Raw genomic sequence first — 27,383 nt, 5'->3', positions numbered from 1 at the left:
GAGCTGGCCAAGACACTCAGTTCCTGACTTTGGCCATTGACACGCTCTCAGGGTGTTAATATAATTTTCACCCAACTGTCTGTATATATGTTCTGAATAATTCCTCTAATATAATACATCGAGTGCCGGTGCCGGGGGAGAGAAATTGAGAGCCCTATGAAGATGGTAATCATGACCATTGTTTGGGCTATTCGCATAAACACTGTTTCCTATTTTTTAACCCCGCTATCTAACCCTCAGTTGAGAGGACTCGCCTCCTCGCCCTGGAATAGTAATAATAGTGGAGTTGCACGCCCCTTTGAGGCAACTGTTATTAGTTGGAAGGGCGCGTGGTTCCGTTCCCATCGGCTCACTGCTTACCACCCGTGATATGCCCATGTAGTGCTCGACTTCATCCCAATCCCAGAGTAATGACATCTCTGCCTCGCCGGAGGCACTATTTAGTTTTGAATGCGACGGCCAGCTGTGAATTTTATTTGATTTAATTAAACACGATTGCATGGCCTTGCATAATGGCCGTCGAATTGACAGTTGGCCACTTGGATCGCTCCTCGGTTTGAATGGGTGAAAGCTACATATATATAAGCTATACTATCTATACAGCTCGGCATTTGTATGGAAAATCGGGGGATTGACTCCACCCAAGGCAGGAGTAATCACATAGTTCAACCCACTGCTGGATTATCGGAAAATCTATTCAATAAACAAGTTAAGTCCGATTGGAATCCAAGTCTGGGTCTCATCCCAGACTTATCAGCTGGCGGGGATGCAATCAAACAGTGTGGTTAGGAACTGGACTGGAGCGATAAGCAGCTGAACTCTTGACACACAGAGAATCTGGGGAGAGCACCCAGTTCTACAGAGCGATAGAAATATATAGACATATATATATAGCGATCTGCAGCTATAAAGCCAGGCACTTGGCCGTCGGCGGCTCAGTTCAGAACCTCAACTTCGCCGCGATCTAACTATAACTAACTAACGACTAACTATATCTCAATATGCTCAAGTATCTGATCGTATCTCTGGCCCTCTGTGCTGTGGTGTGTATAGTATATATGTTTCAAATCAATCAAATGTGAACGAACTGATCCAAGCGGAAATTGATTTATGAAATACCCAAACTCAAAACCAATCAGTGCAAGAAATTCAAAATTTATGTCTTAGAATTGTGCTGATAAAATCAAAAGTTTAGTGTGCTGACATTTATTGCTGATTTTCATTGCTACAAAGTCTCACAGTTTTGCATAATTTATCATTTATTTAACGCAGGTCGGAAAATTCCGATCGGGGTTGACTCAATGTGTACCTTGATATAGAGGGTTACAAAATAAATTAACAAAACAATTTGCAGTCAAGCAAAAAACGATCAATCATACTATTTATTTCTTGAAGTAAAATACAATTTATTGCCCAATAGATCAGAGTTTATTTATCTTAGTTGATAGTAAATAGCTTAAACTGTGTACTAACTACGTGAAACGTTTTTCCAATCAGGCCCATGCCGATGACTGGACGCCCAAGACTGGCGAGGAGATCAGGAATATCCGCGTGGAGTGCCTCAAGGAGAATCCGCTGAGCAACGACCAGATCTCCCAGCTGAAGAACCTGATCTTCCCCAACGAGCCCGACGTGCGCCAGTACCTGACCTGCTCGGCCACCAAGCTGGGCATCTTCTGCGACCAGCAGGGCTACCACGCCGACCGCCTGGCCAAGCAGTTCAAGATGGACCTGTCCGAGGAGGAGGCCCTCCAGATCGCCCAGAGCTGTGTGGACGACAACGCGCAGAAGAGTCCCACGGACGTGTGGGCCTTCCGCGGACACCAGTGCATGATGGCCAGCAAGATCGGCGACAAGGTCAGGGCCTTCGTGAAGGCCAAGGCGGAGGAGGCCAAGAAGAAGGCCGCCTAGGTCCGGATGTTCGGTCTCAACCAATAAAGTGTGTTCATCTCTGTGCAGGAATGCAACCATTCGAATGGGATATTTTATTGATTCTAGGCTAAGCAGGCAACAGTCAAAACCACAATACAAGTGCACCGAACTAGGAATACTGAGTGTGTGGGTGGTCTACGGGGGTATTGGAGCTACGGGGGATCTACGGGGGCGTCTCTAGGCATCGCCGCCCTCGGATATGGTCTTCATGGCCACATTGATGTGCTCCACCAGCGGCAGCTCGCTGTCCAAAGCCGGGTTGCGGAAGCTCTCCAGGAAGTAGCAGGTCTCGGTGCCGCCGGGATTGGGGAATTCCTTGGGCAGGAACGACGGATCCCGCGGCTGCAGCTCGAACTCAAAGCCCTCGTGCTTGGTCAGCCAACTAAAATTAGGGAAAGCAGAATGATGTAGAGGTGGAGATGGACAAAAGAGAACACCACTTACTCCTTGGTGGTTGGGCTGACATTAATCTTCAGCGCCTCGCTGCCCGACTCGAACTTGTTGGCGATGGTGACGCTGTGCCCAAAGAGGCAGTACCTGGGCATCTTCCTGCCCACCACTCCCGCCAGGACAGTGCCCGTGTGCAGGCCGATCCTCATTTTGATTTGCTCGCCGTCGTGGGTGATGTGCTTCGAGCAGGCGTCGATCATCTTGAGGGCCATCCAGGCCACCTTGTGGGCGTCGTAGATGGAGGCTCGGTGGAGTCCGCTGGCCACGCAGTAGGCATCCCCGATGGTCTCCACCTTGTACACGTCGAAGAAGTCGCAGAACTCGTCGAAGTCCTTGTACAGCCCCTCCAGCATGCTGATCACCATGAAGGGAGTGGCCCGCGAACAGATGCTTGTGAAGCCGACGATGTCGCTGAACAGGATCGTGACATCGGGATACGTCTTGGCGTCAATGGAGGAGCCCAGCCAAAGCTTCTCGGCGATCTCCGCGGGAAAGATGAGGTGCAGCAGGCTGACGTTCTTCTTCCGCTCCTTGGTCACCGCCGAGTTGGCCTCCTCAATGCTGTTCTTGATCTTGTCCATGCGCCGGCGCAGTCCATCCTGCGCCCTGGCCTGTTCTCCCACCAGGATCACCTCCCTGGTGGCGTCGTGCAGCGGTATGTCCGAGATGAAGAGTCCGTTGCAGGTCAGCCCATCTAGACCGTCCAGGAAGGGGGATCCAATGAAGAGCAGCGAATTGGACTCGGGACAGTGCACCATCTGTCCCTTGATCTCCAGTCCAATGGCCGGGAAATCCACGGCGCCCGGCGGATTATTCAAGCCGATCAGGAAGGGCGTGTAGGTGCGCCGCACTATGTCCCGGAATTTCATGGTCAATCCCTTGGGTCGCTTGAAATCAAAGTAGGTGGTTGCCTGGCAACCAAAGTCCGCCATGTAGGGCTTGTACAGCTTGCTGAATCCCCTGCCCAACTGCACCAGCTCCAGCTGCTCGTTCATGATGAAGTGCCAGGGAAACATCTTGCAGAAGCTGGACGAATTCATTTGCAGGTCGGAGGCGTTGCTCGAGTTGCTCCGCTGCACCGTTTCCGGGATGGTTTTGCTCACGGAAGTGGGACGACCCATCAGCATGGTCTGCGAGTTGTCCTTGACCAGCGAGAAGAGGTAGCGATACCGCCGGGCATCACCCTCCACGGGCTCGATCTTGATGTTCACGTCCACCTTGTAGAGCATGCGGGTGAGCGCCTTCAGGGAGCCCAGAAGCAACCAGGCAATGACCGGACGCTCCGAGGTGAAGATCAGCTCGCCCTCGCCGGCACACACGAATCCGGTATCGGTGACGTCCTCCTGGTTATCAAAGCGGACTTAGTTTAGCATTTAAGTGGGAACATTATCTTTAAGTCTGACCTCCTGCAGCTTCAGCACATCGTAAACGCCATCGAGGGAGCCCAGGAATTCCTGCAGATCGGTGCCCAGGCAGCGGAAGGCTCTTTCAATGATCCCTGTGCAGCAGCAGGTGATCAGCTCCTCGCCGAGCAGCACCAGAATCTCGCTGGCACTGGCCTCGTCCATCTTCAGCAGCAGCTCCTGGATGTCCGCCAAGTAGTCATAGTTGGCGCAGCTCTTGAAGGTTTGCGGATCCAGTTTGCTAGGGTATACAGATATAGTATATATATAGTATATAATTTCTTATACTGTTTACTTACAGCTTATGGATATTGGGCCAGTTCTGGCGGTACTTGGCCACCAAAGACGTGACCGCCGTGTTGAGGTCCTCGTTCGACGGCGCCGTCAGCAGCTGGATGGCCATCTGGAGATGGGTGAGGGTCAGGGCGTCGTCCGAGAGCTCCTCGTCCTCGAGCGCCCAGTGGCCACCAGGCTCGGCGATGACCGAGGGCTGGCGTGTCAGCGAGTCTGCTCGCCTGAAGAAAGGACACGCCATGTCGCGTGCTCGCCGCTCGGGTTCGATCTATTTCGGGGATTCAGTGGTGCAATTAGTGGCTTATACATATAAACAATTCAATTATTGAACGCAAATCAATCAGTGAAAGTGTAATTCATGTATCCTTGTAAGCGGCTTTCAAGTCTTCTTTCCTGTGTGCATTTTATTGCATAATTTCAGAACTAGTGATATGAGATGAAAAGGACACTTTTCAATACTTTTAAACCCCCATTAGGAGCTTTTAATCAAATCAAGTGAAATTCTAATTGAGATGTGTGTTTTCCCTGGAGATACAGTCATTTTATCGATGTGTATTGTGCATTTTCCGCCTGGGGCTTTTCTCTGCTTTTTTCTCAAGTTCAACGTGCACTTGTGTGAGTGGGTGGCTGGGTGGTTGGGTGGCACAACCCACTGGTGGCCCACATAGGCCCGTGTCCCTGCAGTGTCTTGTGTGGCCGACTCGAGTGGCTTTGCTCCTTGGAGGTCAAGTGTGTGGCAGTCCTTCTTTATTTCGTTCTTGGCAAGGATCCCACTCGTGCTTTCTTGCCAGTCGCATTACCATAATTTCGTTTTGCATAATTTACGAGCGCCGCTCCTGCCCCAATCCCCGCCAGCTGCTGCTGCCCGATGTGTGTCACACTGGTCAGCTTTAATTTTCACCACCTCCTCCTTTCTGCAGAAGTGTGTATTTGCCTGCAGGAAGCACCCACGGATACACAATTTTCCAGCTCAATCGCAAGGTTTTTCCACTTGGGACACTCGAACGCCTAACAATAGCATACTTTTGGGCATACTCACTTGGCTTAGAAAATAAAAATTCTTTCGCTGGCCTCTTGGCTTTATGCTCACTTTAAAGCGGTGACCACGATTGCTGTGGAAATTCTTGGAGCGCTGAGGAATTCTTTCGCACGCCTGAAAAATGCCACAATCCGAAACGGAATGAACTTTTGGCCAAAATAAGGTGGCGAAAAAGTCCGGAGCCAGCCAAGCTTTGCGGAGCAAGCTTTGGCAAGTGAAAGTGTGCAGAGGTTGTTGCATTGTTTTGAAGATACAAAGAGAGCGGAGAGCGAGTGCGCATGAGTGTATCTCACGGATACATTCTGATGCTGGCGAAAAGCTCTGCCCAACGGTCAATTCTCAATTAACCTGTTGCGTGAGCAGCGCTCTCTGAGTTTCCCGCTCTCCCCCAAACAGTAAAGGTAAGTAATAATCAATCTGCCCTCCTGGGCCCGCAAATGTATCTGTACCTGTGGGGTAGTATCTGCAGAATGCTGCATATGCTGCACACCACATGTCCGGCTGAAAACTTTTCACTCTCCAGCAATCGGAAACTTTTCAGTCCAGCGAATCGAAAATGTATATGATACGCCTCAGTTTATTGACGTTGGCCGCCCGTGCGCAACGTGTTCTTTTCCATTGTTTTCATTTTCGGGGGGCTATAGTTTTGTTTATTTTCCATTCCGCGCTCGCATCGTGTGAAAGTGCAGCTTGGCTGGCTCGGATTTTTTTAACCGTCTCTAATAGTTGTAATTTGCACTAATTACGGCCGCAATGAACGATTTCGGGCCGTTCGTAAGTAGCGCAGGTTCTGGAATTCAGGAATCTCAGGGTCTTAAGTTTCACTGATAATATAGAAATTATGTGGAATATGTACATGTGTGCATTGCGGATGCTCTATCTAAACGCAGAAAGTGGAATTAAGACACAGCACACAAAGCTTCGTCCTTGACCTTGCACATCTCTCGGTTCTCCGGACGGGGGCACTCCGAAAGCTCTTGCATCGAAAGCGAAAGTTTGAAGAACCTCTCAAGTGCCGCCCCCAACCGAGCCATCCCCCCAATAACACCAAGCCAACTTACATATCCATAAATCTCATTTATACTTAGTGACGAGGTTCCGACGAGCCAACCGCAAGAACTAACCCTAATCTAATCTGCCCCCGAAACGGTTCGATTTCCCTAATCGATTTGCTATAATCGCTTAAGCTATTTTAAGACCAGGCAACATGTGAAGCGATAATAATCTTTAGATAATTATTGTCAATACTTTAAGCAATATATTTAAAATGCTGCACTACATATCGATTATAGGCCAAGTCGCATGGTCCCAAGTTGGTGCCATTTCTGGTGACCCTCGTCCTGTACTTCTCGCTGGTGAGGAGGGATCCTCAAGGAGAGCTATGGACCACCGTGCTCAAATGCCTGCCCATTTTCGCCCTAGTATTCTATGTGGTGGCTAAGGGAATCTCGCTCAAGAAGGAGTAAGTTTAATAGAATCTCACTACTATATACTACTTATTATCTATGAACTTTAACAGATACCGTCGCTCACTTTGGATTCTTTTGGGTCTGGTTTTCTCGAGCGGTGGTGATGCTCTGCTCAACATAAATCTCTTTCCCTTCGGAATGATCTCCTTTGGAGTGGCGCACGTGTTTTATATCAGCGCCTTTGGCTGGAAGCCCGTAAAGTGGTTCATTGGACTGGTCTTGTACGTGGCCGTATCATTTTGTAAGTTGTGTTTACTGGTTAATATAAACATTTAAATTACTTGGAATATTTGAAACCCCCAGTTGTTTACTTCGTGCACACGAAACTGGACGAGATTCTCATCATCGGAGTGCCCATCTACTGTTTCCTGATCACCACAATGCTATGGAGATCGCTGGCCCGCGCCGTGGACTCCAGGAACTTCCTCGCCGTGTTCTGTGCCATCGGAGCCATTCTGTTTGTGATCTCCGACGCCCTGATCGCGGTCACCATGTTCGTGGGCGTGCCCCTGCCCTGCGCCCGCCTCCAGATCATGATCACCTACTACGCCGCCCAGTTCGCCATCGCGCTGAGCACCGCGGACGACGGTCCTGCCCTCCAACGCTCCTTTCGCAAGAAAATTAAGTGAAGCCAGTGCCCAGTGCTCATCTGTTGGAGACCCGGAGACAACACCAAACGCAACCACCAAACTTAGTACTTCCAAAGCGTCTAAAGTATTGCCATTTACGTGTGCTGGTTTCCCCATCCCAGTAGCTTAGTGCAACCAAATATTTGTTCCTTTTCTGGTGGATGTGGAAACGGATCTTAGTAGTTTACTAGATGTTTGTTGACTTCAAAGTAATAAATATATTAATAATAGGTTCGATTAACTATTTTATTAAAAACCATCTTTGTACATCATTAAAAACCCGCTCAGATCGTAACTTAAGACGGAGCACGAACTAGTCGCTGCTGCTGGAACTGAAGCTGTCTTCTGAGGTGGAATCCCGACGAGCACGTCTGCCGCGTCCTCGCGCAGTATTGTTCCTGTTGACCGCCGGCTTGCGACCACCCTTCTTTGTCCTTGCCCCCGCTCTGGTTCTGTTGCCCTGGCCTTCCGGGGTGCTTTCTTGATCACCCTGGGCAGCGGTATCCGGGTTGACTTGCAGGCACTCGTTCAGTCGGTTCTCGAACTCGGTGACCACAGCTTTGAGCTCCGGCTTGGCCAACTTGTTGGTGTTGCTAATGATGAGCTTGAAGGACTGGTACACCTCGTCCACCTGGACCTTGTCCCTGTAATGCTGCATATTGTCCATGAGCTTCTTCACAGCTCGCTCGTTGTAGGTGAGCAGGCCGAGGCAGTAGGCGATGTCGCGCCATTGACGCTCCACCCGCGTCACCGGGAAGCGCAGGCACAGCTTCTCCACCAGCGTCTCAATCTGGCGATCCTTCTGGATGAGACCCAGGATGTAGGACATGATAATGCGGTACTTGTCCTCATCTAGGTTGAGGTTTATGTCCCCCAACCGGGAAATGATATCCGGCAGCACGTTGTACAGAATGTTCGATTTGTTGGCTATCTCCTTGAAGAACTGCTTGGTGATATTGCGAATCTCATCGTTGCCGTCCACAATGCAAAGCGCCATGTCGGCGATTTGACCCTTGACACGTATCATTTCGTTAAGGATCAGGTGAGACAGCATTTTGACGGCAGTTAGCCTCAACTCGGTGTTCGATTCGTGCAGCTGAGCGTAGAAGTGCCCCGTCCACGGCTCGATGATGTTTGGGAAACGGAAAGTGAGATCCGACAGCCCCACAACTGTGTTGCACTTGATTCGAATGTTCTTTGTTAGGTTGAGGATGTTCATCAAAAAGCTCATGTTGGACTCGCAAAAACGGGAGGACACGGTCATGAGCCGGGCCAGAGCCAAAGTGGCGGCCTGTTGCAACGTGGGATCCCTAAACTCACCAGGACGCTTGCAAATCTCTATGATAAATGGCGCTAGCTTGGACAGCAGGGCGTCTGGGTTGTAAAGCAGCATGTCCTCGCAAATGCCGTGGATTTCCTCGGCGATGTTGTCCTCTGCAGTCGCTCCCACCAGATCATCGTCTGGCTCCTGCTGCGGTTCCGCCGCCACTCCGGACAGCCTTTTGCGCACCTCCATCGCTGACATATTAAGCGTAAGTCTGGCCGCATTATGTGAACTTCCCGCCTGCTGATTGCGGTTATTACGCTCTTCAAGAGCCGTCAGCTCGTCGCGATACTTCATGTTATTATAGATGTCCATGTCGAGAAAGATCATCTCCTTGATGGTCATGTAGCCGATACAAAAGACTAAGCGGGAGACCAGATACACGGGAATCATGGTGCCTTGCATCTGTGATTGGCTATCAGCTTGAGTCTGAGTGGGAGTAAGGGTCTGCGAGTGGGGAATCTCCAAGGGCTGCGAGTCCGGAACGGTATCTGTATCCGCTTTGTCTGGAGAGGAAACTACTGCAGCCGCTTCCTTGACCAGCCAGCTCTCATTGAATTGCTTGAGTAGAGCCAACACCAGTTGCTGCGCAATCACATCCGGCGCCTGGCACATCCTATAGAAGTATTCAAAAACACTCATGGCCAGGGCGTCGAAGTCGGACAGACTTTTGTGGAAAAAGAAGTCGAGGAAGAGCCGCGTGATCTTTGCCACGAACTCTGCATTGCTGTTCTGACGCTTATAATACTTGGCAGTGTTGTTTGCATCGATGGAGTTGACCAGCAGCTGCAGACAGGATGTAAATATCCGTGGATCACGACGCACCCGCTCTCCGACGGCGATATCCTCGATGATGGCAGTGTTGGCCGAAACAATACTGGATTTCGATTGTGAGGCCATTATCAGGAGCTGGAGCGACAGGCGAGATTCGTTGGATGTAGTGCCCTCCAGTTTTAGCGTAAAGCGCTCAAAGAGCACTTGGATGACAGCAGCATCGATGTCGCCACCCAACACCCACTCGGTCATCAGCGACTCCAAGGCCGTGTAGTGACCATACTCGATTTCCGAGAGAAACTTTGACAGGTTCTGCACCACCTTGATGGCATGAGCGCGACCCGTTTGGTCCGTGGAGAACAGAACGCGCTTGTAGGCATCCGACACTGCATCTCGCTTCTCCTTGTCCGAGGACCAGACCAGCTGCAGCATTCTCTGCATTCCCGACTCCGTGCCGTGAATTCCGAACATGTACCCGGTGGTGAACAAGTCCACCGCCTCGAAAACATCCGTGTTTGTCTTGGACATGAGCATATCGTGCAGTTTGGGGAAGGCTGAAGTCATCAAGACGGCAAAGTCAATGCTATCCTTTAGGAACTGCACCGTTTTGATCTGCTGCAGCATTTCCTCGCTCTAAAATAAAAGATTTGGTAAGAAGGAAATATATATTTTTACAAGATGAAACATACGCTCTGTTTAAATCCAGCAGCCAGCAGGTGATATGTCTTTAGCAAGGCCAGCACATACACGCAGTGCTCCTCGTGCTTCAGCAAGGAACTGGAAAGTAAATATATTCAATGTAAAACGAAACCATCTTTGATCAGGAACTTACCTCATATTCTGATTTCCCGCCAAAAAGTCTACCTTTCGCACGAGAACAATAACATCCTTGTAGTTCTTTTCGCGCATCAGCGGAATGATCCGCTCCATCAAGGTCTCGTCGCTCTCCTCCTTGTCGAACTGCATATCGGGAACTGTAATATAACAATAAACTTTAATATATAACCCGAGCTAGCGGAACAGCATGAACTCACACTCCGTAAGGTTCTCCTCTATGAAAGGCAGCAATTCGGGCGCCAAACTGCTAAACTCGTCGTTGAGCTTTTCCTCCTGCTTGCGCTCTTCCTCGAGTACCTCATTAAGTTTCTCCATGGCCTGCACCTCGTGTTCATGCTTGGCTCTGAGTTCATCTATGGAAAGCTTGCTGCTGTAGGGATTGCTTTCCAGGGCGGATTTTATCAGATGCATGGCGGCACGCCGCACTAGCGAGCTCTTGTCTTCCAACCTTCCGATGGCTTCCTCCAGCACTCTGATCAGGAAGTTAAGCGGAATGGCGTGCTGGGTTTTCAGGTGATGCCAGATACTGAGCACCTTGGAACGCACGTGTGCAGAAATATCTAGGATGTGGGCCATCAGGTGCTCGAGGAACTCGTTGCGCACTTCCTTCAGTTCTTCGCTAAGATCCTCCGAGGTCAGTTCGCTAACCACGGTGTCGCCGATGATCTGGAGCACACAATTCCGCAGCGTGTGAGACTGACAATCCAGTAGGTCTTCCGCCAGCTTTTCCAGGTGCGGTACGATCAGCGAAGGTGCGATGTTCGAGAACTCGGCCAGGAAATTGGAGAAGTGCTTGGAGACCGAAGAGTCAGAGCTGTCCATCCGTAGGGCATCCACAATGCTCTTGATTAGAATGGAGAAGACCGAGGAAATTCCGTACTCCTCGTGCAGAAGCAAAATTCCGGCTGCTACTGAATGGGATGCATGCTCGGTGCCACGTAGGATCTGCAGGATGCGCACCGGGAAGGTCATGGCCTGGTTGAAGCGCTTGATCGATGTGCCCAAGATCTGGAAGATCGTGTCGAATACGTGTTTGTTGTCCACTCGAAGCGGCAGAACTTCGATTGTTCGATAGCAGGGGTCGCAGAGCAAACTGGGGAAGATGGATACGTTGCAGATTGGTGAAATAAGATGCTGAAGGCCAGCTCTTACTTTATAAAGTCCTCCTCGGCTACGGGCGGACTCCAGAGCTTCTCCAGCGGACACTGCAGCACGTTGAAGAGCTGCACCAGGAACTTGCCGCGCTTGACCTCCCAGTTGGGAAACTGATCCAATCCCTCCGACGGTTTGGTACGCTTCTTCTGAACATTGAGCTGCTGATCCCGCATGGCCTGCTGGACACTGTTGTTGATCTTCTTGACGGTGCTCACCTGAAGGAACAGCGTCATCTTGGTCAGGTTGAGGTAGCTATTGCGCTGCTGGTTGGACATGGGCTCACTGACCGTCAGCAGGGGCTGCAAGTCCTGGAACAGTTTCTCCACGGTCAGGTAGAGAAGGTCAAAGGACCTCATCAGATTCTGTGCAGAGCCGCCATCTGAGCCACGAGCCTCGAGGATCGAGTAATACAAGTCGAAATGCTCGAATATATAAAATGGATCGCCCAGGTGAACTTTGCGCTTGCATTCTGAGAAGGAAACGTGAAGATTGCGCGTCAGAAAACTGTACTGAATTTAAAAACCAACCGCGAAAACGGAAACTTACCTTGTAGTTTCGCGGGAATCTCCTGGGCGCCAAAAATCTCCTTCACGTAGTACTGATCCCCGCTGGAGTTGATCAGGTCAGATGCATTCAGGGGAAGGACGAACTGGAAGTCGTGTGATTCCTCCATGGCGGGTATTAGTCCTATTTACCTTGAAATAAAAATTCTATCTTCTGAATGGAGTGGCGTCGCTTATGGAGATGGACACATTCGCCGCCAAATCGATCGCTTGATATCGGCTATCGGTTACTGATGACTGCGAACATTAAATGGTCATATTGAGGGGGTGTATTTATCAGACAGAATGTATACCACAAAAACTAAATTTATATTGGTTTAACAGAGGCTTGTTTAAATTTTTACATTAATAAAAGTGTACCTGTTTAGGGAGTCCCCTTGATGCAAATATGCGATGTATCGATAGTGATATCGAAATACACGCATCTCTTCTCCAGACGCCGTGCAAATTCGTAGTTTGCGTTGTTTTAAGCTGTTTCTGTTTGAATTTATTGTCTTATTAAGCCGTAGTTGCTAGCAGAAAACTTGACAAAATGCGTCCACCAGAGTTCAAGCTTAACAATCCGCCAGAGGACCTTATCTCCGCTGTGAAATTCGGCCCCAAATCGAATCAGTACATGGCGGCGTCCTCCTGGGACGGAACACTTAGGTTCTACGATGTGCCGGCAAACCAGCTGCGTCAGAAATTCCTACAGGATGCCCCCCTTCTGGACTGTGCCTTCATGGTGAGATTCCTTCGTACACATTCACAACCCCCTATTCAACCAAAAATCCGCAGGACATAGTGCACGTGGTCAGTGGCTCCCTGGACAACCAGCTGCGTCTCTTTGATGTCAACACCCAGGCGGAAAGCATAATTGGTGCCCACGATGAGCCCATCAGATGCGTGGAGCACGCCGAGTATGTCAATGGCATCCTCACAGGTAGCTGGGACAACACCGTGAAGCTGTGGGACATGCGGGAGAAGCGCTGCGTTGGAACCTTCGAACAGAACAACGGAAAGGTGTACTCCATGTCCGTGATCGACGAGAAGATCGTGGTGGCCACCTCCGACCGCAAAGTGCTCATCTGGGACCTGCGCAAGATGGACAGCTACATCATGAAACGGGAGTCCTCGCTTAAGTACCAGACCCGCTGCATTCGTCTTTTCCCCAACAAAGAGGGCTACGTGATGTCCTCCATCGAGGGACGGGTGGCAGTGGAGTACCTTGATCACGATCCTGAAGTGCAGCGCCGCAAGTTCGCTTTCAAGTGCCACCGGAATAGGGAGCAGAACATCGAACAGATCTACCCCGTGAATGCCTTGAGTTTCCACAATGTCTACCAGACGTTCGCCACTGGCGGATCCGATGGTATTGTGAACATTTGGGATGGCTTCAACAAGAAGCGGCTTTGCCAGTTCCACGAATACGATACCTCCATATCCACGCTTAACTTCAGCTCCGATGGCAGCGCCCTGGCCATCGGCTGCTCCTACTTGGACCAACTGCCAGAGACGCCGGCCACCGTGCCACATCCGGCCATCTATATACGCTATCCCACGGACCAGGAAACCAAGCAGAAATAATGTTATATACACTTGTTTATGGCGAAGTTATACATCATTTTTTAAAGTAAGCTACTTAGTATTCCCTTTTAATTTCGTGCGCGCATCTTTGATGGAAACCCACATCAGCTTTCCCAGCACAAATAAAAACTCTATAAAACTCATGACGGAGGCCCCTATATACAGACTTATGATGCCACCAAAGTTGGCCAGTAAATCTACACTGGTGTACTTGAGTTTCGTAACAATTTTGGTCATGACACGCTGGCCATAATAAACCTGGGCTTTTATCAATCGATCTGTCGAGTTTTTTGGGCTGAAAGAGAGGAAAATTAAATTATCGGTTCTTTAAGAATATATACATTGACCTTACTAATCTAATTTGCGCACATTAAGCGACATTTCGTACTGCCGTGAATTGCAATTTTCTGGACAATCACAAAAGTGACCCTGTCGTGAGTCGTTAATGTATTTCTCCTGATCACCCATCTTCACGTAAGAGAATATATCGGAATTGTAGCCCAAGCATTGTGCATCGTTGATTCCACATTCCGGAACTCCATCTAAAAGAGATTGAAATTGTGATTGAAATGTGATTGAAAAACTGGTCTACATGCGATAATTACCAATGGGTGGCAGAAAATCTGGCAGCGAGCACTGGCAGGTCTTCCACACAACTAAGTGGAGGCACACCACGAGGCAGTTTTCGCGGTTATAAGTCAACGAAGTGTTCTGGAAGGTAGGGTTCTTTTCGTTCTATGGAGTAAGAAATTATTATTATGATTACTTTTCCCTCTTAGTTGCAAGCTATACACACATCAAAGTAGCAACGCCTTCTTTTGGGACTCATCTCATAGGTATTTGGAGAGGTTTCCGTGACCATCGGATGCACAGCAACGAAGTTCTCCGTATCCGGGTAGAGGTGGTACAATATTTCATTGGACCACTGGTGTGGTTCCTTTATCATGAGCTTAGTAACCAAAAAAAAAATGTAAACAAAATGTGAGCAAACTGTGACGTATCTTAAGGACTTACTTTCATTCCAAATGGAGTAAGCGCGTCTATGTTGTTCATAAAGAAGTAGCTCGCATTGATCGTGAACTTGAGGCCCGACTCCTCGCCAGCGGTGCTCAGCTTGTAGGGATAGAACTGGTTGGTCAGGTGCTTCTTGCGCGAGTTCTCCGAAATCATGGAGTTGAAGACCAAGCACTGGCCCTTCACCGTCTGCTCGCGCACAAAAAGCTTGCAGCAGTCGTAGGGAGTCTCATCGAAGACGCAGGAATCGGCGACGAAGAGTTCATCGCATCGATAGGTCATGTAGTTCATCAGGTCCGACACTTTCAGATAGCTAATCCCCGTCATATTTCTTTTAGTCAATTTCCGTATACGGTTAAAGTTAGAGAAGTTCATAATGTCCAGACTGGCGAGTAGCTGGCGAAATGTTTCCCGGAGCTCGGCATTCGGATGACGTGGCAGAAAGCGGAGCAATGCCGACGGAGCCCTCTGCCAGTTGAAATGACTCCAGGGGCAAACGGCCACAGCTGGAAAGTCGATGTGGTACACAGGCAACTGTGTGGTCTCTATCAGGCTGACCAGGAGCTGCTCGCTGTGGCGATGCATCAGCACGGTGTACAGACTGAATCCGGTGATCACCGCTCCCAGGACGATGGCGAGCCACAGGCAGCGCTGCCAGAGATGCTGCTCCCCGAAGACGTGCTGCATCCCATGGATGCTGGAGTTTGCGAAGGAGCTGCGCAGTCTTTCCCGGAACTTAATGCCAGGCGGCTTGTTCCTGAAGCGAAGTAGTCCTGGTCGCGGCCGCGGAGCCACGAGTTCCTTGGTGTAAAGCAACATGATGAATGGAAGAAGTTTGCCCAAAGTTCTAGTTTAGTTGGCTGCCTAAAAGTGTAGGCTTGGTGTAATTGCCACTCGGAGTAGCTAATAAGTAAATTGAGGACCACATTCTGCTTTTTCCCCACTGAATCGAGAACGAATGCACAAACTTTTATGGGAAATCAATTACTTTATTAACTAAACTAATGCTTATCGGTACATCCGTCCAACTTGAACTTAAGCCACTAGGCCTTGGGGGCCAGGCTTTTCTGGATCTGGGCCAGGTTCTCCTTCAGCAGGCAGGTGGCTCCGCGGTAGGCCCACTCGCAGGCGTTGGATCCCTGCTCGTTCTTGTCCACGCAGGCGGCCAAGGAGGCGTGGAAGGCCTCGTTGTGGTCGGCGTGGTTGCCCTCCAGCTGCTGGTGGATGTTCTCCACGTTGAAGCCGCTCTGGACGTCGAACAGGCCCCACTTGGTGAAGATGCACTTGATGTAGCACTGGGTCTTGGCGTCGTTGGGGTACTCCCACTTCTGGTACTTCTCCACCAGATCCACGGGCACGGCCAGGTCCTTGACGCACTCATCCCGGAAGACCAGCATGTCGTGGCGGTTCTTCACCACATAGTCGGCGGAGGCCTATAACCCAGTGGAAGACGATGAATTATTCTGGACCTGGTCGCAGGTTATCTGTATCTAGCACTCACCAGTCCAATCAGCACGCAGATGGCAACGAAAACCTTCATTTTCACTTTCTTTACACCTATGTATGTAATTCTCTCTCCAGCGATCGAGCGAAGACTGCTTTGAAATAGGGCCAGACAGCCCCTATTTATACGAGTGCGAGGGATCCGATTTGCGTTCGGGAATGGACTTGGTACCTGAGGGGCCTCCAAGGCGCGATTATGCTTCTAGATCCCCAGTTTATTTTTATGCTCCGCTCCAAGCTGGGCATCTGATTCTTTTGTGATGGGCTTTTATGCTTCGTCACAAGTGGACAACAAAGAATCTGGAATCTGGATGGATGCCTTCTAATAACCTCCATGGGCTCAGCCGCTGATAAGACAGCTCCCCTTTAATCTTTGGCAAATTGGCGCGCTTATTTTTGTTGTTGCTGAAAGCAGATTAATACACACGTTTAGCAAACGCAGCATATTTGGGTACACTGCAAAAAAATGCAGTGGCTGGGCAGAAAATCGAAAGTACTTGCAATTACATTTATTTTCGGCATTTTATTGAAGATATGTGCTCTATAAGGAATTTATTTACTCAATGTTTCAAGCTACAAAAACATACTTCTAAATTGAAAGTGGATTTCTTCGATTTAAAAAGAACATTCTTATTCAATTTGTTTTTCTGAGTGCACGTGAAGAAAGCGTACAGTTTTGTTATGTCTGGTTGGAGCTGGACCTGAAAATTTTCCACTGTCGTGCAGGTAGCTCTCCGAATGCGTTTTGTTTCCTGGATTTGATTATGTGCGCATCCCAAGAAACCAGGTGAGTGGTGCATTTGTGTGTGCTTCGATTACAGGTAAGTGTGGGAACGTGAGAACCCAGCTGCCGATGGCTGGTACTTCATGGTGCCAGCTTGAGTCTAGGAGCGATCGGGTACGCGACAACAGGCAAAGCGATCCAAGCAGCTGTTGATGCAGCCTAGCACCGACATGCCCATGATCAAGCCGGCTATTCCTCCATAGGAAACTGCAAGTGGAGGGGATGGGTACATTTCATCGCAGCTGTGATTGATCCCAAACTCACCCATCAAGTCGATCAGCGTGAAGCGGAGCATGGAGCGGTAGGAGAAGAGGGTCTCCTCCTGGAAGTACACATCAATCTCGATCTCTGCGGCGTGGGTGGTGTGGGTGCTCAGCTTCTCCGTGTAGGTCGACGTGTGGTACTGGGTGTGACCGCACTGAGGAAAGCAACCGCAATCCACGGTGGAGAACACGTTATCGCGGGACTCTTCGATGATGTTGCTCATGGAAAAGAGCGAAACTAAGCGGAATTCAGTATATATGATGTAAGTTTATAATTAGACCCACATCGGTGCTGATTGAAGCAGCCCAGATCCTTCATCCCGCAAATTCTACGACCGTTGCTTTCCTTTGCATCCGCAGTGTTTTCCTCATCTTGAGTGGCCTTCACAGGCAGTTCCAAGGAGCAGTTGCACTTGCTGATGATGTAGTTGAAGTGGCACTTGTAGATGCACTCCGAACGGGATTTTCCATCTGGGATCTCATTCTAAGGTAAAATTGAGTTTTAGAGCTAGTATATATTTGGCCAAGGAAACATACCTCAAAGTAACAACGACGCATTTGAACGGGACGTGCCCGGACATCCAATTCGGCAGTGAAACGAAGTGGTTCCACCGGAACCACGATGCGATCCTCCGAGGAATAGTCAATGCTCATGCCCAGCAACTGGGTGGGTTCGTGCACTATCACCTGGTGTGGTAATTACTTCATGTCATGACGTACTATCTATGTCTTATCGGACTCACCCCCATTGTATTCAACGTATACAGACCCTGATACCGTTTGATCTTCACATTGAGCCCGCTGTTTGATCCGCATGCGGCCACGGACCAGGGCCACGTTTCATCTCTTCCCGAGGAGACCAGTGAGTTGAACTCGAAGGCGAAGCCATTGAAGGTTTTGGTGGGTCGGAATAGGTCGCAGCAGTTCATCGCCTTGCGACGCCACTGGCACTCGGTGAAGAAGTGCTGGCAGTTCATCTGCAGAGCCTGGTAGATACCCCAGCTCTGCATGTTCCAGTTGTCCAGTTCGGAGAACTCCGTGAAGTTCTCATCCGTGAGGCGAGCGGACATCGGTGTTTGCCAGACCACGGACTGAACCAAGTTATAGGCCTTGGAGAGCTTCTCGAAATTCAGGCTGCTCAAATGGATCGGGATAATGGTGACGGCTGGGAAATCGATCTCGGACACATGCATGTCGGTCCTTTCGATGGAGGTCTGCACCCAGTAGTAGAAGTACCGCTCCGAGGACAGAATGCTGACATAAACAGTGGCCAGAGCAGCCATTATTTTTAGGGGGATTTTGGCGGATCTGTAAATAAAAAAAAGTAGAATTTCAAGAATTACTTCTGGATAAAGGGAGAAGTAGGCCGGAGATTAGGCACGGCCAAAGTCAGGGACATTATTGGATCGAGTGATACCACTTACCGCCTGGTCGAAGCCCATCCACTCGCCTCGTCCTTCTTCTGCTTCTTCTTCGACTCCTTGTGGTCATCATCATTATCCTCGGAGGAGGGTTCTGGCTTCCAGGCGGTGGCACTCATTTCACTCAGCGGACGAACTGCGACTGTGGGAAAATCGCGCTAATTGGCAGTTCGGTGCGCTAATCAATGTGCTGACAACCACTTCTGTCAGCGGGCTTATCAATGGCAGGAAACATAACTACTCAATTACAAAGCTTGTGAGCCATAATGGATGGCCTGCCCGGCGGAACTTTGTCCGCTGCAATTACAGGTCACCGGGCCTTTGGGACGTGGCCATAAAAGGGTTCCCCGAATTCCGGCCGAAAGCTCAGTGATTGAGTGACTCGTCACCGGAATGGCCAGGGGAGATAATTCGGTCAAGCCGATGGAGGCAGCCGGTTTTGGTGACAACGAGAAGTGCCTGGTGGATTTACTAAAGGTCCACTTTCGGAGCTACTGCGAGAAGTCCACCATTCACTGCGTTCGCTATCTGTACGATTCACACCTGCATAACTTGGAGAGGTCTGTGGTTTACCCTCTATTCATATCTACATTCAATTTGTAATTGTATATAATCATTGCACTTAGAATCATCTGGTCCGTGCTGCTCATCATCAGCATCGGGCTGTCCTTCTTTTTCTACCTCCTCCTCTCCGAGCGATTCGTTTCCCAGAAGCTGCAGACGGTGGTCCATGATCCCCAGTACCCCGTGTTTCTGGTGCAATTTCCGGCCGTGGGAATCTGCACGGACAACCGCATCAACTGGAACAAGCTGGAGGCGGCCAAGGAGCTGTTCCTGCCGACGAATGCCAGCGTGGAACTGGTCGAAAGTTTCACCGTTCTCGTTACCCGGATGGAAACTCTGCGCTTTGGCGGCTACCTTTCGAGTTTGTCCCAGCTGGAGGACGATAACCTGGAGGCAGTGGCCTTTGTGAACCTAACTAAGCTGGCCATGTTTATCACTCTTCAATGCGAGGATATCATGGTACCGAAATCCTGCCTGTGGCGCAGTTCCTCCTTCAATTGCTGCGAATACTTCGTGTTGGAGAAGACGGAGTTTGGATTTTGTTTGGTTTTCAACTCGGAGGTTTCGCCACGCTCCAAGGCAATTAAGCAGAAGGAGGGTCATAACTTCTATCCGAAGCACAATGCCAAAGCTGGCCAGAGCTCGGGCTTGAATTTTGATCTTATCTTGAACGAGAGCTTCAGGCGACCCGATTCGCAGGCGAATAATAATGTCTACGTAAGTATCTGCCAGGCAGTAGAATATTGCTAGATTAAACCATTTGCAGGTAATGATTAAGAAGCCCAACCAACTGAACAATGTCGTGTACTCAATGACCCAAGACACGGAGACCTACGTGACTATCCGTCCGGATCTCACTTGGACGGACAACACCACTCGCAGTATTCCGCCGGAGCGCAGGAACTGCCTCTTCGCGGACGAGCAGGGCGAGCTGGACTCCAATGATTCGGCCAAGAAGTATGGAAAGCACTTTCAGCTCTCCAACTGCCTCAACAGATGCCATGAGTCGTACCTAATCCAGCTCTGCAACTGCTCCCTGCCCATTTTCTTCCTGTACAATCACAGGGGTGAGTCTTAAGTTCACTTTTCAATTTAATTACTCGTGCTTAAAAAGTATAATATGTTTATGATATATTATTTATAGACTCTATTATATGTCCCAATATTTTCTTTCAGTTCCTGATTGCAACGCAGTCAGCCTGCGCTGCCTGGCGCGTCACAATGGTAGGAGATATAAGGGAATACATTAATTCTGGAAATAAAACCCATCTGTTGCAGACATCTTTAGCTACGACAAGCGAAGGGACGAGGATGCCCTTTTCAGTGCCACCAAGCTGGGAATGACCTGCTCCTGCTTGGTGGACTGCTACCTGCTCGACTATTATACGGCCACCACCACGCTGCCTTTGTCAGCCCATAAACTGTATGGAACTTGAATGGAACCCTTCTTTGATTTCTTGAGATATGTGAAACCATTCTTTGCAGACCCAAGGATCCGCAGCAGAAACTCTTCAGGGTGGATGTGCACTACCAGGTGGAGACCACACCTTTGTACCGCACAAGCCTGGAGTTTACCGTCATCGATCTAATTGGTAAGAGATTCAGCAAGGCGAACCACTCATATATTTCCTTTATTCGTAGCCAATCTGGGTGGAATCTTTGGACTTTGCTTGGGGGCTTCTATGGTCAGCGCCTTCGAGTTGATCTACTATCTTACTGTGGGACTTGCTATGCATCTATATGACCACCACTACTATGGGGTCTTATTTAAGCACCTCAAGGTAAAGTGGGCCAATTTCAAGGGCTACCTCAGGAACGAAGTTAGCCATCTGGCTGAGAATCCTGCTGCTCACAAGGATGCCAATGAAAGTAAATTGAGGCATCCCTTTAACAACAGAAAGAATGCATGGTAATGATATGCTGTATTTATTAAATATGTAATTTCAAAATTTAATTGGTGTTATTTTTCTCTGGCCAAATGGAATAGTTAAAACGCGGGGTTCTGGTTTCTTTAACTTTCTCTTGTCATGAATGTACAAATAGAGCCCGATTGAGAAGTAGTAGGCCAACTCAAAGGCACTCAGTAAGGAGGCTCCTAAGAACAGTCCGATTATGCCACCAAAGCTAGCTGAAATGATAAATTAACAATTTAAGATGATACTTATAAAGTAAAGTATAACCAACCCAGTAGTTCCACAAAGGTAAATCTCATGGTGGTTTGGTATTGGATAAGCCAACCTGATTGGTAGAAAATATCCAAGCGCATTGTGCCCGCCTCGGTGTCCGTTTCATTATTACTGCACAGGATTTATAAAATGTATAAATTGTAGTGTATTCACACATAGGATTCACTTACTCAAGAGTGGTAGTGGTGAAAACCCGGTCGAAAACCAGCTGAGAGCAGCTGGTGAAGCAGTCACAGATCATGCTTTCCTTAAAGGGATTTTTAACAAAATCGTCCTCCTCGGGATGCCGTTCAATGCTGAAGGTGACTATGGAAAAAAGGATTACATTACTTGATTTGAAATGTCCTTGAAGGAATCTTACATCTGTTGTCGTAGAGACACTTAAAGTCCGAAGCTCTGCATGCAGTAAAGTTATCTGTGAAGTGCAATATAATTATAATGTATCTACATGATCTGCAGTTAAGTAACCTTTATCTGAGACGGGAAAAAAGATCGAGGGAGAGCACTTGCACAGGTTGAGGACATGCTCCTGATGGCACCTGCTCCGGCAGTTTCCAAGCCAGTACTCGAAGTCTGGAAAATTTTTGTAATGCGGATTGTCGACCTCATCGCCAAAGATACATCTTCTGACCTCCGGAGTCACCGTCCGGGTTCGTTCATCCGTGATTGTGAAACGGGGTGTTACGCTGATCCTGGTGTGGGCTTCATGTGGCACGTGGCGCACCACGTCGCTCCATTGCTGCGGCTGCTTGATCATCACATTGAGGCCCCGCTTTCCAGGACGAATGAAGGATCTGTTGAGCCGCAGGAAGAGATCCAGGCCGGAACCCTCGCCATACTGCGGGGTGCGCAGGGGATAATATTTGTCTTCCTTCTGAAGTTGTTAATTATTATTTCGTCCTTTATTATCCTTGTGGTATTTTGTATATTGAATAAAGTATTGGTGGGTTTACTCACAGCTTTTTGTCGCGATTCCGGACTGATTTCCGTGTTGAAGACAAAACACAATCCGGCCTCTGTGAACTGGTATTCAATGACCTCGCAACAGTTCACTGGGTTTCCCCGCCAGCGGCAGGTGTGAAAGAGGTCCTGACACCTAAACTGGATGAACTTGTAGACCTCGCGAAGGTCAAGATGATCCAGCATGTAAAGCTCATCAGTCAGAGTTTTGTTCCTAAAGAAGTTGGACATTTCATTGAGGCGCGACAAGTGTGGATCGCCTGCCGCAGTGAAGAACTTTACGAAGAGGTCCTTTTCGGCAGCAGACACGTTGGCTCCCAGGAAGTGATCAACTGCCTCGTTCTCTAACATTTTCCAGTTCAGGCGGTTCCTTGGACAGACCCCAATCGAGGGGAATGGTATGCGGAAGATCGGGAGCATCGTGTTCTTAATGGTGGTCTGTATGCGCACCGTTTGGTAAAGTTCGTTCAGGTCCACATAAACCACGATGGCACCTATGCTGGTGGTCACCAGAATCAGCAGCCAAATCACCCTGATGTTCAAATAGCTAGAGATTGGTGCGAAGGTTAGATATTTCACAAGGTTACCTCTCGAACTTCCTCATCTTGGGATCGGCCAGATATCGTATGCCGTGCACGGAGGACTCCGCTGCGTAATCCTTGAGATATGGCAGCATAAAGTGCCATAGTTTTCCCAGACGACTGCCCTTCCTGGCATCCTGCTGCGTCTGGATGAGCCCCGACTTGCCGCCGTAATCCCTGTAAAGTGGACGACGGGCTCTTGGCAGTTCCAGTGGATATAGCATAGCTCTACTTTAGAGGAACGAAAATGCTCAGATGCGCTTCGCTTGACGGGTGCAATTAAATTGGGCATTCAAATTTAAGTTAGCGCGGAGGAAAGCCTCCGCAGCATTGAACTCAATCAAAAAGCAATTATTCGAAATGGTCGGCGGGTGGCTCCGGATCTCGACTGGCTCCCCTGCCCCGTCGACGCTTAAATCACGCACACAATTAACACCCGAAGGGGCGAGTGCGGGGGGCGCAGGACTAAAAGTGGACAAGGACGCGCCAGTTGTTTACTCAACTCGACCCGGGATGGCGGGGTGCCATTGGCAGCGTAATCCTCCGTTGGCTCGACTGTTTGTTCGTTCATTAAAAGGAGCTGCTGCAGTCGGAAAAACTAGTGAAATTCTAAAATGAAAATCATATTCCACATATTATTATCAATAATATGTAATAAAACCTTAGCTATATATTAATTATGGAATTTGTTGTATTTATTTGGATTTATTCGACCCCATATCTGCAGTTTTCTGCCAGTGTAAGTGACCACCACTGGTGGTTGGAGGAGTCTGTGTTACTTTTTATTGAGTGCTGGTCAAATGGAAAACTTGGGGAAGATGTTGGACATTTGTGTCAAGCTTTCCTCCGATTGTCTGTCGCTCCGAATTGTTTTGTGTAAACAAGTGAAAATATTTTCGATTTATCATTGCGTGCATTCCCATTCCTTGTCTACTTTGTTGTCCTCTTCGATTGCCAGGATTTCGGTGGCTTTGGCTGCGTGATTTATTTGGCCAACAAACTATGCCCCAAGTTGCTCCAACTTGATTTTCTGCAGTTGCGTGCTTAGCGCCACGGATTAAAGTCGACTTTTGGGGCAAAGCGGATAATGTCGTCTTGCATTTGCGTTGGCTTCTCTCCAATGATGCCAGCAGTCACTGGCCAAGTTAGTTAGTTAGTGGGAATACATGTAATCAGCAGATGAAAATGAACTTTTCCCAAATCCTCTTCTGAAGCAACTTGGCTTAAAAATGGTTCAGAATCGAAGAAACTACTGTTTTAGTCAGTTGAAAACCTACTATATCCATATATATCGTTTTTTGGTTGATTTGGTAAAAAAAAATTTTGTGGTCAATTTTCACTTTTTTTATAAGGGGTAACATCATATTTTTTTGCAAAAATGGGTAAAATTTTTTTTTCTCACTTTTCAACTAAAAATGAATGGGAGCTTTAATATGAGTTTAAACAAGCATAGAAATTCATATTCTGACCATTTTTTTCCTTACAAACAACTTCTGTCCGATAAAAGGACAGAATGTCACGTCTTTTGGGTTCATAATTCCAACCACGAGGACTAATCGACCATAGACACATGCACACGTGGTTTCCTGCTAATCCTGGCATTATGGACAACCCGAATGGTCGCCAATTAGCGTGGTGTCAATCAAACATCCCGACTGTCTGCTGAGAATCTGAATGCCAATTGATTTGTGCGCTCGTCCTCGATTTTTCGGTTATGCTCTGGGGTTTCAGGTGGACTGGGGTTGGCAAACCGTTCAGCGGGGAAATGACAATTTCAGCATTTTCAACATTGATTGATGGCCATTAATTCGAGTATATCACTAGTCAAACTAGTTTGCAACTGCATGTGATTTATGTGGCACATACTGTGGTCAGTCAAATGAAATCACTCACTATACACATTTCGAAGATTTTCCATCCCAACTTAAGCGCGTGCCTCTGTTATTTTACCCTCATTATCCTGCCATCCACTTAGAGGCCTTTTCACCGTGACTTTAAACTCTTAGAGGTAACCCAAAACCCCTTCGATCCGGCTGATTAAATCGCCGCGGGCCGTGAAATAAATCCGCCACAGCTCCCCATTACGCACAGTGGGGCAGAGTCCGCTGATGAGTGGCTATAAATAAAATGGCACACACACATGACACACTTAATCGACTCCGAGCACACGTTAATGACTTCCGCCTTGGCCAGAAACTTTTAGGCACACTTGCACATTCACTTTCACTTTAACTTTGGCTTTTGTGTCCCTGCGCGTGTGCAACAATTTCGCATCCTTGTCGGAGGCGTCATCATCACCATCGTCATCATCGTCTCCTCGTGGCGTGGTGGGTTCAAGTTCATGTGGCCTATTAAGCACAGACACCCGGGATGGCAGAAAGTTGGGGCGATTGCGAATGAGAAACGTGGGAAAGGAGCGACTTTCGTGGGCCACCCGTTCAAAATTCAATCTCACTTTTATGAGCCAACAGAAACGTGACGAGGCACCGACTGTCGCCGGAGTGACAGGATCAAGGAGCAGGAGCAGGAGCAGCAGGACCAGGACCCAGTGAATGTTGCCAACTGCCAGTTAGACTGTCAAGTGTCTGGCGCAAATGCCATTTAAATATGCAAATTCGTTTCAAAAGCGAACTTTAACTCGTTCGCTGGCACGCTAATTTGCATGTTTCGCCGCGCCGCAAAGTCTTTGTCTTTTATACGCCTCCAAAATGCTCGAAAACTGCTCCGTAATTGCGTTTATCTTTTGATGGCTAAATCCTGGAAGACAAAAGTCTGGGCGCCATCACTTCCGGTCGCTAAGCTGTCATAAACAAGGCGCAGTAACGCGTGTTAATTATTTAATAATATTACGCGGATTACCAGCCATGAGCCAGAACCGCCATCTCGCCATCTTGCCATTTCGGCATTTTGCCTGATTGATGGGCGCATTTGCAACATTTACCCTGCTGCCTTCTGCTTCCTCCTCCTCTCCATTTCCGTTTCCGGCGGGTAGCAAAGATTTGCCCACCCATCGATGGGCTGTCAAACGGCCAAGGCTGTCGACTTGTTTGGCCAACGGAAAGGTGTTTTGTTTATATCCAATCCACGGCAGGACGAAAGGCAGGCGGCAAGGACTCGTTGCGAGAGCAGCGCTTGTCGCTCGCAAGTAATTTGAATAATTTTCTGAAGAAGTGCAAAATTTGCATATGAAATCTGCAATCTCGCATGCTGAAAACGGGGTGGCAGGAGTTTTTCTACACATTTGCAGCGCCAGCTGCATTGACTCAGGCGCATTCAGGCAGCAGGAAATTCGTTCTGCTCCTGATTCTGGTCCTTCGGTCTTGCAGGCAGAGAAAAAACGTTCAGCAAATCCCCTTTAAACTGTTTTTAGGACAAAATCATAAATCATTTGACCAAATCATATCAGAATCCTATCGAAATTAGCTTGGCAAATATAAGTAAGGTTCTTATGGTCGCACCATTTTCTCTCAGTGTGCTACAGATTTGGCGGTCGGGCGGGGGCGAGAAGATGCTTTTAACTTGTCTATGCAAATGCAAATGTTTGTACGCAATCGAGGAATAAACAAATGTGCTCTCTGCGAAAATGTGTGCATGTGCGTTGCCCTTGTCGAGTAGTTCGCATTGGAAAAAGTTGAGAAGGAGGAGGGGAGTGAGTTGTGGGCGGAAGGAAATTAAGAAAACTTCTTATAATTGATGTCATGCATTTTTAATCCCATTGCAGACGGCCTGCCATTTGCATTTTCCTGTTTTCTATTTTCCTAATTTATTTCATATCGTTTCGTTTCATTTTGGCTCGCTTCGCAGCACAAAATTTGCCCACATATATATGTACTCGCATATTGGAATACTTGCTAGCGAAAGGATAACACTTAAGCTCTCAATTAAAACACTTTGCCGGGTGCTCGGCTCAACTCGCTTTAGTTGGGCAGTTCTGCAATGTAAACACTCGCATTATGGCTTTCTTCACAATTTTAATTACTCCTCGCAGACGGAATTCCTTAATTTGCTGCTCTTCACACATCCTGGACGTGGGTGAAATAATAAAAACGCTCTTTACACATGCAAAATGCAATAAATGAGAGCAGAATGCACTCTGCCAGGCATCAAGTACCAAAGACCGGGCTGCCAGGACACGCCGGAGATCCTTGTGTCCCCCGGAAATACTCGTGCGCCTGGGGAGCTCGCCCGCTTAAGCCCCGGGTATTTAATTTGAAAGTTTGCTTAACAACTTTTTAAATACCTAATGTGCCAAACGGGTAAACAAGTATTTCATGTGCCAAAAATGCTCCACGTGGCATAATTCGGAGGTGGGGGCCCTGGCCAGGATAACCAAATTATTTGAATTGGCGCTGGAAAGTTTTTTAAGGAATCTCTAAATTTAAGGAATATCGTATTAAGATAGCCAATATTGATTAAATATTATGATTAATAGCAGGAAATGATAAATTAAGAATCATACATACATACTAAGTTAAGACTTACAAGAAATCTCTTTGGTGACCTGTAGAATTTTCTATCTTATACATTGAAGGGAAATATTTTATATGACTTATTCTTCACTGAACCGCTCCTGACAAATACTGTTATATCGTACTGAGCGTAAAACAAGTATAACACTTTGGAGTCTGCGCAGTAAGGACTAGAATTTTTGGCGCCAAGCGAACAGCTGGGA

General features: G+C 48.3%; 10 protein-coding genes and 1 long non-coding RNA gene across 12 annotated transcripts; 5 read left to right on the top strand and 6 right to left on the bottom strand.

Moving 5' to 3' along the window:
- The first annotated feature begins 934 nt into the window (after window positions 1-934).
- On the top strand, window positions 935-1,976 carry LOC6612720 (general odorant-binding protein 99a). The gene is made up of 2 exons (XM_002037187.2): window positions 935-1,043; window positions 1,498-1,976. Exons 1-2 carry the CDS (start codon window positions 1,002-1,004, stop codon window positions 1,909-1,911), a joined length of 456 nt encoding a protein of 151 aa, XP_002037223.1. The 5' UTR covers window positions 935-1,001; the 3' UTR covers window positions 1,912-1,976.
- LOC6612719 (head-specific guanylate cyclase) lies at window positions 1,951-5,272 on the bottom strand. Its single transcript, XM_002037186.2, has 5 exons — window positions 5,119-5,272; window positions 4,085-4,347; window positions 3,786-4,026; window positions 2,377-3,725; window positions 1,951-2,314 (listed from the first exon to the last, which is right to left on the bottom strand). The coding sequence occupies exons 2-5, from the start codon at window positions 4,318-4,320 to the stop codon at window positions 2,110-2,112; spliced, it is 2,031 nt and encodes a 676-aa protein (XP_002037222.2). The 5' UTR covers window positions 4,321-4,347; window positions 5,119-5,272; the 3' UTR covers window positions 1,951-2,109.
- Window positions 5,273-5,696: 424 nt separating this feature from the next.
- LOC6612718 (lysoplasmalogenase-like protein TMEM86A) lies at window positions 5,697-7,446 on the top strand. Its single transcript, XM_002037185.2, has 4 exons — window positions 5,697-5,892; window positions 6,411-6,580; window positions 6,638-6,828; window positions 6,891-7,446. The coding sequence occupies exons 1-4, from the start codon at window positions 5,872-5,874 to the stop codon at window positions 7,214-7,216; spliced, it is 708 nt and encodes a 235-aa protein (XP_002037221.1). The 5' UTR covers window positions 5,697-5,871; the 3' UTR covers window positions 7,217-7,446.
- LOC6612717 (condensin complex subunit 1) lies at window positions 7,445-12,062 on the bottom strand. Its single transcript, XM_002037184.2, has 6 exons — window positions 11,853-12,062; window positions 11,304-11,775; window positions 10,349-11,244; window positions 10,147-10,288; window positions 10,004-10,091; window positions 7,445-9,947 (listed from the first exon to the last, which is right to left on the bottom strand). The coding sequence occupies exons 1-6, from the start codon at window positions 11,977-11,979 to the stop codon at window positions 7,530-7,532; spliced, it is 4,143 nt and encodes a 1,380-aa protein (XP_002037220.1). The 5' UTR covers window positions 11,980-12,062; the 3' UTR covers window positions 7,445-7,529.
- A 228-nt stretch (window positions 12,063-12,290) lies between these two features.
- On the top strand, window positions 12,291-13,708 carry LOC6612716 (mitotic checkpoint protein BUB3). Its single transcript, XM_002037183.2, has 2 exons — window positions 12,291-12,593; window positions 12,647-13,708. The coding sequence occupies exons 1-2, from the start codon at window positions 12,402-12,404 to the stop codon at window positions 13,433-13,435; spliced, it is 981 nt and encodes a 326-aa protein (XP_002037219.1). The 5' UTR covers window positions 12,291-12,401; the 3' UTR covers window positions 13,436-13,708.
- Window positions 13,461-15,343, bottom strand: LOC6612715 (pickpocket protein 19). Its single transcript, XM_002037182.2, has 5 exons — window positions 14,450-15,343; window positions 14,232-14,384; window positions 14,041-14,170; window positions 13,788-13,977; window positions 13,461-13,730 (listed from the first exon to the last, which is right to left on the bottom strand). Exons 1-5 carry the CDS (start codon window positions 15,266-15,268, stop codon window positions 13,487-13,489), a joined length of 1,536 nt encoding a protein of 511 aa, XP_002037218.1. The 5' UTR covers window positions 15,269-15,343; the 3' UTR covers window positions 13,461-13,486.
- On the top strand, window positions 14,062-14,504 carry LOC116801791. Its single transcript, XR_004362231.1, has 2 exons — window positions 14,062-14,153; window positions 14,215-14,504. It is a non-coding gene; the product is annotated as an uncharacterized LOC116801791 (long non-coding RNA).
- A 74-nt stretch (window positions 15,344-15,417) lies between the features above and the next one.
- Window positions 15,418-16,060, bottom strand: LOC6612714 (general odorant-binding protein 99a). The gene is made up of 2 exons (XM_002037181.2): window positions 15,951-16,060; window positions 15,418-15,882 (listed from the first exon to the last, which is right to left on the bottom strand). Exons 1-2 carry the CDS (start codon window positions 15,987-15,989, stop codon window positions 15,493-15,495), a joined length of 429 nt encoding a protein of 142 aa, XP_002037217.1. The 5' UTR covers window positions 15,990-16,060; the 3' UTR covers window positions 15,418-15,492.
- A 395-nt stretch (window positions 16,061-16,455) lies between these two features.
- On the bottom strand, window positions 16,456-18,551 carry LOC6612713 (pickpocket protein 19). 2 transcript variants are annotated; one of them, XM_002037180.2, is made up of 6 exons: window positions 18,424-18,551; window positions 17,743-18,307; window positions 17,537-17,686; window positions 17,285-17,483; window positions 17,001-17,237; window positions 16,456-16,943 (listed from the first exon to the last, which is right to left on the bottom strand). In XM_002037180.2, exons 1-6 carry the CDS (start codon window positions 18,537-18,539, stop codon window positions 16,837-16,839), a joined length of 1,374 nt encoding a protein of 457 aa, XP_002037216.1. In that variant the 5' UTR covers window positions 18,540-18,551; the 3' UTR covers window positions 16,456-16,836. The 2 variants fall into 2 exon arrangements, with proteins under 2 accessions (XP_002037216.1, XP_032579269.1); XM_032723378.1 differs by having other exon boundaries at window positions 16,456-17,237.
- Window positions 18,552-18,600: 49 nt separating this feature from the next.
- On the top strand, window positions 18,601-20,938 carry LOC6612712 (pickpocket protein 19). The gene is made up of 7 exons (XM_002037179.2): window positions 18,601-18,980; window positions 19,047-19,701; window positions 19,751-20,051; window positions 20,161-20,208; window positions 20,263-20,407; window positions 20,470-20,576; window positions 20,626-20,938. The coding sequence occupies exons 1-7, from the start codon at window positions 18,814-18,816 to the stop codon at window positions 20,895-20,897; spliced, it is 1,695 nt and encodes a 564-aa protein (XP_002037215.1). The 5' UTR covers window positions 18,601-18,813; the 3' UTR covers window positions 20,898-20,938.
- On the bottom strand, window positions 20,928-23,029 carry LOC6612711 (pickpocket protein 19). The gene is made up of 7 exons (XM_032723380.1): window positions 22,718-23,029; window positions 22,128-22,662; window positions 21,639-22,044; window positions 21,532-21,585; window positions 21,341-21,476; window positions 21,169-21,281; window positions 20,928-21,112 (listed from the first exon to the last, which is right to left on the bottom strand). The coding sequence occupies exons 1-7, from the start codon at window positions 22,933-22,935 to the stop codon at window positions 20,928-20,930; spliced, it is 1,647 nt and encodes a 548-aa protein (XP_032579271.1). The 5' UTR covers window positions 22,936-23,029.
- Between the last annotated feature and the right edge of the window lie 4,354 nt (window positions 23,030-27,383).

The sequence above is a fragment of the Drosophila sechellia genome, chromosome 3R (genome assembly GCF_004382195.2).
Source record: "Drosophila sechellia strain sech25 chromosome 3R, ASM438219v1, whole genome shotgun sequence".
NCBI lineage: Eukaryota > Metazoa > Arthropoda > Insecta > Diptera > Drosophilidae > Drosophila > Drosophila sechellia.
The sequence above is the reverse complement of the archived record's forward strand: the minus strand, read 5'-3'. Positions and strand labels throughout refer to the sequence as shown.

Bases quoted from the DNA above. Each gene is read 5' to 3' on its own strand.
- LOC6612713 (XM_032723378.1), bottom strand. From the start codon at position 18,539: ATGAGTGCCACCGCCTGGAAGCCAGAACCCTCCTCCGAGGATAATGAT. The intron at 18,308-18,423 runs GTAAGTGGTATC...TTTTATTTACAG, and splicing joins GGATGGGCTTCGACCAGGCG to ATCCGCCAAAATCCCCCTAA. The intron at 17,238-17,284 runs GTGGGTCTAATT...AATTCCGCTTAG, and splicing joins CTGCTTCAATCAGCACCGAT to TTTCGCTCTTTTCCATGAGC.
- LOC6612714 (XM_002037181.2), bottom strand. From the start codon at position 15,989: ATGAAGGTTTTCGTTGCCATCTGCGTGCTGATTGGACTG. The intron at 15,883-15,950 runs GTGAGTGCTAGA...ACTGGGTTATAG, and splicing joins TCTGCGTGCTGATTGGACTG to GCCTCCGCCGACTATGTGGT.
- LOC6612719 (XM_002037186.2), bottom strand. From the start codon at position 4,320: ATGGCGTGTCCTTTCTTCAGGCGAGCAGACTCGCTGACACGCCAGCCC. The intron at 3,726-3,785 runs GTCAGACTTAAA...TTTGATAACCAG, and splicing joins ATGTGCTGAAGCTGCAGGAG to GAGGACGTCACCGATACCGG. The intron at 2,315-2,376 runs GTAAGTGGTGTT...CCCTAATTTTAG, and splicing joins GTCAGCCCAACCACCAAGGA to TTGGCTGACCAAGCACGAGG.
- LOC6612716 (XM_002037183.2), top strand. From the start codon at position 12,402: ATGCGTCCACCAGAGTTCAAGCTTAACAATCCGCCAGAGGACCTTATC. The intron at 12,594-12,646 runs GTGAGATTCCTT...AAAAATCCGCAG, and splicing joins TTCTGGACTGTGCCTTCATG to GACATAGTGCACGTGGTCAG.
- LOC6612720 (XM_002037187.2), top strand. From the start codon at position 1,002: ATGCTCAAGTATCTGATCGTATCTCTGGCCCTCTGTGCTGTG. The intron at 1,044-1,497 runs GTGTGTATAGTA...TTTTCCAATCAG, and splicing joins CTCTGGCCCTCTGTGCTGTG to GCCCATGCCGATGACTGGAC.
- LOC6612717 (XM_002037184.2), bottom strand. From the start codon at position 11,979: ATGGAGGAATCACACGACTTCCAGTTCGTCCTTCCCCTGAATGCATCT. The intron at 10,289-10,348 runs GTGAGTTCATGC...GTTATATTACAG, and splicing joins AGAGGAGAACCTTACGGAGT to TTCCCGATATGCAGTTCGAC. The intron at 9,948-10,003 runs GTATGTTTCATC...CTTTTATTTTAG, and splicing joins CTGCTGGATTTAAACAGAGC to AGCGAGGAAATGCTGCAGCA.
- LOC6612712 (XM_002037179.2), top strand. From the start codon at position 18,814: ATGGCCAGGGGAGATAATTCGGTCAAGCCGATGGAGGCAGCCGGTTTT. The intron at 20,209-20,262 runs GTAGGAGATATA...CATCTGTTGCAG, and splicing joins CTGCCTGGCGCGTCACAATG to ACATCTTTAGCTACGACAAG. The intron at 20,408-20,469 runs GTATGGAACTTG...CATTCTTTGCAG, and splicing joins CCTTTGTCAGCCCATAAACT to ACCCAAGGATCCGCAGCAGA.
- LOC6612711 (XM_032723380.1), bottom strand. From the start codon at position 22,935: ATGCTATATCCACTGGAACTGCCAAGAGCCCGTCGTCCACTTTACAGG. The intron at 21,586-21,638 runs GTTACTTAACTG...TGCACTTCACAG, and splicing joins TTTTCCCGTCTCAGATAAAG to ATAACTTTACTGCATGCAGA. The intron at 21,477-21,531 runs GTAAGATTCCTT...TTTTTTCCATAG, and splicing joins GTGTCTCTACGACAACAGAT to TCACCTTCAGCATTGAACGG.
- LOC6612718 (XM_002037185.2), top strand. From the start codon at position 5,872: ATGAACGATTTCGGGCCGTTC. The intron at 5,893-6,410 runs GTAAGTAGCGCA...TATCGATTATAG, and splicing joins TGAACGATTTCGGGCCGTTC to GCCAAGTCGCATGGTCCCAA. The intron at 6,581-6,637 runs GTAAGTTTAATA...GAACTTTAACAG, and splicing joins GGAATCTCGCTCAAGAAGGA to ATACCGTCGCTCACTTTGGA.
- LOC6612715 (XM_002037182.2), bottom strand. From the start codon at position 15,268: ATGTTGCTTTACACCAAGGAACTCGTGGCTCCGCGGCCGCGACCAGGA. The intron at 14,385-14,449 runs GTAAGTCCTTAA...TTGGTTACTAAG, and splicing joins TTACTCCATTTGGAATGAAA to CTCATGATAAAGGAACCACA. The intron at 13,731-13,787 runs GTAAGGTCAATG...CCTCTCTTTCAG, and splicing joins AATGTGCGCAAATTAGATTA to CCCAAAAAACTCGACAGATC.